Genomic DNA, 8,228 nt, shown 5'->3' with positions numbered 1-8,228 from the left:
TCTTGCGACTCCCTTCTCAATTAGAGTTATTAGGCTGGTGCCACACCTGTGTCATTTTATCTTGTGCAAGTATGTTTGATCGCGGTCAACCACGTAAATCATAATTAACTCTCTCATCATTAAGTTTTTTAGTATTTTGATCTCCCCCTAACACTTGCTGAATGATTCCTTGTGCTAAATTCATCAAGTTAAATAACATCTCCCAAGACGTTAATGATTATGAGTAGCTAAGAGACTTCAAATCCCATAGCAAGGACAGAGCTCATAGTTATCTCTTGAGCACCTCCCCGGTGGCTTCTCCCCCCAAAATTCTTGTAGTAGTCTCCTTTACTTGGCCATCGCCTGCCCTTAAGTTGCATAGTTGACAGGAATGTTCACAATTTGTGTGGTAGGGTTAGGGGGATGCTTTCATTGTTAAGCTACACAAAATGCTGATGCACAAATAATTTGTCATTTTTACTCAAGATAACGATATACTATTTATTTCATCAAATGCTCACTACAGAAATGCCTTCAAACTTAGTGGCACGCCCAGCAGGGAGCACAATTGACAATATACGGGTGTACTAGAGACACATTGCAAAAATGGTTTTCCAATTTAGAGCAAGTTATCCGTTCGCATTAAAAGGTATCTATCAAACACTGCATTTTTGTCCTTCCAAGAATAGGTCATTAGCGTTTATATTACTCTCAAGGCTCCGCTATAAACAAGCAGTTCAAACCTTGTCCCCAATCAAGAACACACAAAAGTATAATATTTGATTGTAACTGATAATTACTCAACCAAAGGTAGAAGCTTATATTGACAGACCACGAAACCAAATTCAATTACCATAATGGATTCATTGCATGCTGAAAGAGTAAAATATCATCAACTTAAAGTGCACACAAGATAAACAGTCAAAAATCAAGAGTAGAATGCATTGAAAGTTCAGATTATAATTTTAAACTCAATGGCATTTCACGGGTAAATTGGTACATGAATACAACATTGCCAGCACAGGAGCAAGCTGATGCAGAGCTCTATCTGCAAGAAAAATAGAAATTAATTTCTGTCTGGTAAATATGAGAAAGAGGAAAAGATAAAAACAAATATATTGTGTTACTTCAAAATCATTAAGGCTCTTGTTCTCTTTTGTTCTCCACCATTATCTCAACCAAATAAAGAATTATAAAAAAATGAAGAGTAAAAGGGAAAAGGGAGGGGGTGGGGGAGGAAAATTGAGCTTCATTTGATTACTAAAAGATAGTGGGGAAGAAAAAAAAATCAGGATTTTGAAGCATTGCTTACACTTGAAGAAACAAAAATTTTGATAAAGTAAAAAGCTATATTTAAGAAATGCATTGGCTAAACCTTCTCTCAGCCAGCTAAACAAAAGAAAATTATTCCAGTTAATATTCATTAATCATGTGCATCTGATTGATCAAACAAAAAAGTTGTTCTTTAGCTAATGACTTAACATATGCATCCAGTATTTACACTCTATTATTAGCTGTAAATCACTATTAATCCCACTACCTGTACCTTAACAAAAGCATACTCGTTTCTTTTCACCCTTTACCATAGAACACAACAGTCACTCATAGGAACATAGGAAAGTAAAATTCAAACAAAACTGGGGGGAGAGAGAGAGAGAGAGAAAGTGATATGCCATTGTAACTATGACTGGAAGAAACCCCAAAAAGGTTCAAAAGTTGGCATTAGATTTCACTGGAATAAGCTCTCCACATTAACTTTAGATATTTGTTGAAAAAATTAAGATCTAAGACTTAATATCATCCGTATGCAACCACAGCTTGTCTTAAGCCAAACAAACACATTTCTAATGTCATTTTGAAAGAGAGAGAGAGAACTTTGCATAGCTGATGCACTTTCTTCTGCATAATGGGCAAAACTTAGGTATAGTACCTTAGGTGTCGTATGATTTTAGGTTCCCCAATTGACTACAACCACATGATTATACTTAATTGATCAATTTAGTGTTATCTTTTCCAAAGACAATTAAATTCAACTATGTGTTTCATTGGTTTATGCAACCACATGCTTATACATAATTGGGGAACATAAGGCACAACACTTAAGAAACTGTGCCTAAATTTTATCCTTACACAATATACCCAAATCAAAGCAAAAATCACCATATGATTCCTTGTACTTTAATTAAAGCAGCTTGATCACAGTTTTTTCAATTCAATCAAAATGTTTAGTAAGGCAAAACCCATGTGACAATAATTTGGAAAAAAAAAAAAACAAAAAAACAAGGATAAGCAAACAGATTGTGAAGTGTTAACTACTCAAGTCGAGGTCTTAAGTCAGATAAAAGATATTAAAAAAAAAAAAAACCCAACAACCATATCTGAATAACTAAGTAACAATGTATCAAATAATACCATATGGGTCATGGAAAATTCATTGTTTGAGAGGCTAAATATTTGAAAAAAATCATAAAAGTAAATAGAGTAATGAATGAGAGAAACAATTACCAAGGCTATGCGGAATAGTAGAGTGGACGCCTGTATTCGTCAAAGTACTGATCACGATCCACAAACACAATGGCATAGAGAGCGTAGATTATTCCAGGTACGTAACCCAGAATAGTCAGCAACACACAGAGCCAGAACTCAACCTGTAAAGTTTCAAAATTGGAGCTTCAAAACAATGAAAAGCTAAGTACAGATCGAATAGCGAATCATGGAGAGAGAGAGGCGTACGGTGCAGCAACCGTGGCGTAAACAAACGCCCAGAGGAGGGAGCAAGATGGCGATCAAGATCTCGCAGAAGATTTCACAGCGATTTACCATTTTGACAGAGTGAGAGTGAGAATGAGAAGGAGAGGGAGAGCGTCAAAGATATTTTATAAGAGATCCACAGACGTGAGGACCGAGGAGAGGGTCTCTTATAATAATTTTTAAACTTAATGGACAAGAAAACAAATTAATTAATAATAAACAGGATCTGAATTTTTTTTTTCTTTCTATAGAGGATAGATTATCAAATTATGGAATCCACTAACCCTATGACAATTGTTTGTTATCCTACCAAATTATTGACTAATTTTTAGCGTAGATAAGTTTGAATTTTATATCTCTTATTCGATAACAAAATATTAAATCAGATAAGCTAATTAGAACCTGGATTGATCTTATATAGCTTGTTGTTATCTATTTGGTGGTTTAAGTGTCTGTACCATTTTAGAGTCATTGTTAATTTGGTCTTATATTTTAGTATGAGTCAATTGATTTGCAAATTGAAAATAGCATAGACCATGATGAAGTGCAAATCGCCAATCTTTGTAAGTGTGTTCAGATGGAGTTGAGTCCTCGTCTATGTTCCTGCAAATACGGTAGATGACTCCCTCAAAGTGGTCATCGGTATGGTGTTTGCCACAACGTCTTCGATGCCAAAGTTAGTACAAGGAAGCCTTTAGAAAATATAGAGAATATCAGATTCACTTATGAGTACTTTTAGGTGTGTGTATGTACCTTGTGTTGGTGTTATGAGGGGTTTATATATGTTTCCACTCCTCCTAACCGTTGTGGCTATTATTGTGGTTTTAATGCCTATCTTGGTAACGCTTTATGCTGAGTAATATAAGCTTTTATGGGCTTTCAACGGTCTGTATAGCTAGTCTTGTAACCGTTTGAGGTATTATTGGCTGTATTAAATGACTTTTTTACCTTCGTTAGTGATGTGGACTCATGGACGGGGATATTCGATTATCTCATCTGTGACAAAGGGTTCTTCGGTCTCATCAGACTAAATGTAATAATAACCCAAAATATAAAGATCAAAATTGTAAATATTTTCAAGTTTTTGTTTTGGGCATGGATATTTTGGCGTGGATATGGCTTCTATAGTTTGCCACCTCACCTGTCAACAAAAGTGTGGGTCACTCATTTTATCTGCTTGCCTTTTTTTGGGGGGAGGCGGAATAAATAAATAATATTCTTATTTTGACCTCGCTTTGTAGATCACAATTGATTGTTTGATTGAATCCCTTGTGGTTCCAAGTTACTCGAGTTAAGATAAATCATTGCTTTGGCGAGGCAAAAAGATGCACTGATGCCCTTGCTAAATTGGGGACTAAACAATCTTTTGACTTCTTGTATTTTAATTTTCCCTTTGTTGATCTTTTGGATGTTTATTTATCAAACCTTTTGTGGGCTGTACTTTAACCGGCTTTGTCTTAAACCTTTTGTTTTATTTATGGCGTAATTGAATTAATTCATTTAAAAACAAAAAATGCCTGATGGTTTGAATTGTAAAAGCAGTTGGGAAACTTTTATTTTATTTTAATAATTCGATAATTGGAAGTATTAGTTATTATTATTATTTTTCATAACACTCTCTTGAGGCACCACTAAGTCACTAAACGATACACAACACAAGTTCTTTAACTCATGTCTCCGACCAAAAACACACTCAAAAGTATAATATTTATTTGTAATTGATCTTTTCCATACTCGAGCGATGCCAGAAGCCCATATGACAAAACAGGAAACCAAGTCCAATTACCATAGTTTGTTCTCAAAAAGGAAAAAAAAAGTTCAATTACCATAGTTGATTAATTGCATGCTGAAAAAGTTAAATATCATCAACTTAAAGCGTACACAAGATAAGAACCAAAGATCAAGAGCAGTAGGCATTGAAAATACAGATTATAATGCTAAACAAAATGGAATTTCGCAGATAAATTAGTACGGGAATATAACATCGCCAGCACTGGAGCAAGCTGATGCAGAACTCTATCTGCAAGAAACATAGAAATTAATTTTACCCGGTCAATAAGAGAATGTAAAAAATATTAAAACACAAAATTTTGTGACTCCAAATTTTAGTATATGAAGCTTGAGAAGAGAAACACTTGGGTATCAACTAAACTGTTGAGAACAGAGAGAAACAGAACATAGGACTAAGGTTGTTTGAAGCATTACTTACACTTGAAGACACAAAATTTTGATCAAGTAAAAACTTAAATTTAAGAAATGCATTGACTAAGCCTTCTCTTAGCCAGCTAAACAGAAGTGAATTATTCCAGTTGATATTCATTAATCATCAGCATCTAGTTGATCAAACAAAAACGCCGTTCGTTAGCAAATGACCTGACATTGCATCCAGTATATAGGTCCGCGTTGATTTTATCCGCAATTTGAAATGTCTCGACTTTTTTAAACTCTAATTTGAGCTGAAATCACTTAAACTATTTAATCCCACTACCTTGGCATTAAGGAAAGCATACTCATTTCTTTTCATCCTTAACCTCCTTAACCTCAGAAAACAACTGTCACTTGGAGGAACATAGGCAAGTAAAAAACAAAACTAGAGAGAGAGAGAGAGAGAGATGCCATGGTAACTATGACTGGGCTAAACTCCCACAATGTTTAAAATTACGTGTACAGTTTCACTGGAATTAGCTATTCAACACTAGCCCTAGTCTCAAATAATGTCTTTTATTGAGCCCACATAGTGTATTCCCCTACAGTCTGTAGAGTAATTTTTCACTAAGAAGGATTGTAATATAAAAGAGAGCATTCTAGTTTGAAGATCTCTTGACCCATATACAAAAACCTTCGATTGCATATTGAATATAGATGCATGTCATTCTTATCCCACAAGCTAAGACCAAATTCTCACATGTCCTTTTCCTTATTACAACCGGTTTTGTTTTTTTAATGTCAAAGACCAGAAGCTATGCACAAATTACAAATATTATTATTGGATCTGGGTTGTTCTTAACATCAATGGCTATTCATTCTTAATATCATCTCTAATTCCATATAAAAAAATTAAAAAATTCAGCTTGTCTTAAACCAAACAGACACATTTTCAATGTCATTGACAAAGAGACCTATGCATAGGAGCCAAATATAGGATGCGTTTGTATAAGCTGTTGCGAAACAGCAATTTAAGTTTAAAATAAACATTTGTAGAAAAGTTATAAGTAGTTGCTGTTGCAAAACATCATTTTGGGTTTTTAAAATGCACTTTAGGCTCCCAAATCGTCTAACCAAACAGACTCATACAGTCATGCAAGATCAAAAAGCCCAGTACTTCCTTATGCACAATATACCCATCACACAATACAAAATTTACAGGGTAACAAATTAAAATCACTATATGCTTCCCTGTGCTTTACTTAAATCAAATTGATCACTATTTTTGCAATTCATTCAACTATTTAGCGAAGCAAAACCATTACGCATGTAAGATTAATTTGAAAAAAACAGGGATAAACAGAAAAGATTATGAAGTGTCAACCACCCAAGAGTCAAGTCCATATCTAAAGTCAGGTCAAAACTAACCCAAAAAAAAAAAAAAAAAACCCAATAACCAACCAGATATCCAAATAACTAAGAAACTGCATATTCATTGTTTCAGAGAGTAATTATTTGATAAAAGTAAACAAAGTAATGAGAGAAATAATTACCAGTTCTAAGCGGAAGCGTAAAGAGGACGCCTTTCTTCACTGAAGTACTCATCACGATGTAGAAACACAATGACATAGAGAGCATATATTATTCCAGGGATGTAACCCAGAATAGTCAGCAACACACAGAGCCAGAACTCAACCTGTAATATTTCAGATACATGAAATCAAAAAAGAGACAAACAAAAAAAGACAATATTTTTATCATGAAGAGAGAGAGAGAGGCATACACTGCAGCAACCATGGCGGAGACAAACACCCAAAGGAGGGAGCAAAATGGCGATCAGAATCTCGCAGAATATTTCACACCCATTTGCCATTTCGACAGAGTGACAGTGAGAGAAACAGAGAGAGTGAAATATAGTTAAGGTCTTGGAAGTTTTGATGGACAAGGAAATAGATCAGATACTAAAATCTTTCAGTTTCTTCTTTAGAAGAATCTGATGACTTATTTCAATGACAGAGGCCTTTTTGTAGTGATGTGGGGTCAACTGTTTACAGCTTGGTTTGAGTGGAAATAGGAGGAAATACCGATAGAGTAGAATTTGTAAAGAATATATATTTTTTATTCTTTCTTTTAGTATATCCTTTGTGTCTTTTAGTCTTTTTCTTAATCATAAATTGGGAGGTTGTTAGACCAAAATTAGCAAATTTTGAGGTTAAAAAAGAATTATTGTTTAGATTTTGGTTGGCAGATTTTCTACTTTCGTATTTTTGGTATATTTTGGTCAATGGTTTGTAAACAATGGCTTTGTCGTCAAACAAAAATAAATAATTTAAAAGTTACATATGGTCGGACACAGTTTAGTTACACTGAATACGTTAAGATGTGGATATGTGTCTGCATCTTAATATGTCCACTTTAAGTGAGACACAAACTCTTCCTTACTTGGTTTGAAAGGTTTTGAATAATGGATATTTTGGTTAAATATGCTAAGAATATTATTTAAATTACAAAACTTTTGACGTGGAATTAGAACACCTAGTGTATTGTAAATGACAATTTTGTCAGCAATTTGGTATACTTGGGTCGCTATAAATGGGCATCTTGACAAATTGGCATATTTTAGTTTATCAGGTATTTTGTAAATGGAAGCTTATCAAGTTATGTTCAATTCAATGACATCTTACTGCTTAATTAGCTGTTCTACAACTTTTATGTTCACTGGACTGCTATTGAGGTGTATATGAGTGCAAATAGATTTACATCTGTTGATATCGGTTCATATTACTATGGTAACCAAGTGTTGTTATTTTAATTCATATCTCAAATACATAGCCAAGTTCGTATTACAATAAAAGGTAATAATAATAATAATAATAATAAAATAACTTTGTTTCATTCTTAATACACAGCTTTGTGCTTAATACATAGGAGTACTTACATAACTTTGTGTTTCATTAGCATTTCTTAAATACATTATAAAATGCCTTTGCCTAAATACAAATGAATTCACTAGAGCCTCTTTTTTATTTTTATTTTTTAAAATTAGATAGTTACAATGGAAAATAAGAAATTTAAACCCTAAATATCTTAGTTAAAAACACCAAAAAGTCCAACTAGTTGAGGTATAAGGGTCTTGACTGTTAACTAGACCTCTAAGCTATAATACCAATTACAAACGCATTAAGCTAATTACAACTTCTTCACTTAACCATTTTCATTAGCCCTCAAAAGTTCAAGCATAAAAACTCCACAAAAACCCCATGAGCAATAAACGCCAACAGGAAAAGTTTATCTCAACTTTTCTGTGTAACAATTTTCTTATCCAGTGTGTCATTCTTCTGAACAGCATTAGG

At 33.8% G+C, this 8,228-nt stretch overlaps 2 protein-coding genes across 2 annotated transcripts; both read right to left on the bottom strand.

The window, feature by feature from the left end:
- Positions 1 to 775: 775 nt before the first annotated feature.
- On the bottom strand, positions 776 to 2,904 carry LOC126715647 (UPF0057 membrane protein At2g24040-like). The gene is made up of 3 exons (XM_050416365.1): positions 2,713 to 2,904; positions 2,485 to 2,627; positions 776 to 1,027 (listed from the first exon to the last, which is right to left on the bottom strand). The coding sequence occupies exons 1-2, from the start codon at positions 2,800 to 2,802 to the stop codon at positions 2,490 to 2,492; spliced, it is 228 nt and encodes a 75-aa protein (XP_050272322.1). The 5' UTR covers positions 2,803 to 2,904; the 3' UTR covers positions 776 to 1,027; positions 2,485 to 2,489.
- Positions 2,905 to 4,544: 1,640 nt separating this feature from the next.
- LOC126715648 (UPF0057 membrane protein At4g30660-like) lies at positions 4,545 to 6,934 on the bottom strand. Its single transcript, XM_050416366.1, has 3 exons — positions 6,659 to 6,934; positions 6,429 to 6,571; positions 4,545 to 4,750 (listed from the first exon to the last, which is right to left on the bottom strand). Exons 1-2 carry the CDS (start codon positions 6,746 to 6,748, stop codon positions 6,434 to 6,436), a joined length of 228 nt encoding a protein of 75 aa, XP_050272323.1. The 5' UTR covers positions 6,749 to 6,934; the 3' UTR covers positions 4,545 to 4,750; positions 6,429 to 6,433.
- Positions 6,935 to 8,228: the final 1,294 nt, after the last annotated feature.

Source organism: Quercus robur, chromosome 2, assembly GCF_932294415.1.
Source record: "Quercus robur chromosome 2, dhQueRobu3.1, whole genome shotgun sequence".
Lineage (NCBI taxonomy): Eukaryota > Viridiplantae > Streptophyta > Magnoliopsida > Fagales > Fagaceae > Quercus > Quercus robur.
The sequence above is the reverse complement of the archived record's forward strand: the minus strand, read 5'-3'. Positions and strand labels throughout refer to the sequence as shown.

What these genes read in the sequence shown, in the direction of transcription:
- LOC126715647 (XM_050416365.1), bottom strand. Translation starts at nt 2,802, where the DNA reads ATGGTAAATCGCTGTGAAATCTTCTGCGAGATCTTGATCGCCATCTTG. An exon ending in TACGCCACGGTTGCTGCACC is followed by an intron (nt 2,628 to 2,712) that starts GTACGCCTCTCT and finishes GAAACTTTACAG; the next exon opens with GTTGAGTTCTGGCTCTGTGT.
- LOC126715648 (XM_050416366.1), bottom strand. Translation starts at nt 6,748, where the DNA reads ATGGCAAATGGGTGTGAAATATTCTGCGAGATTCTGATCGCCATTTTG. An exon ending in TCCGCCATGGTTGCTGCAGT is followed by an intron (nt 6,572 to 6,658) that starts GTATGCCTCTCT and finishes GAAATATTACAG; the next exon opens with GTTGAGTTCTGGCTCTGTGT.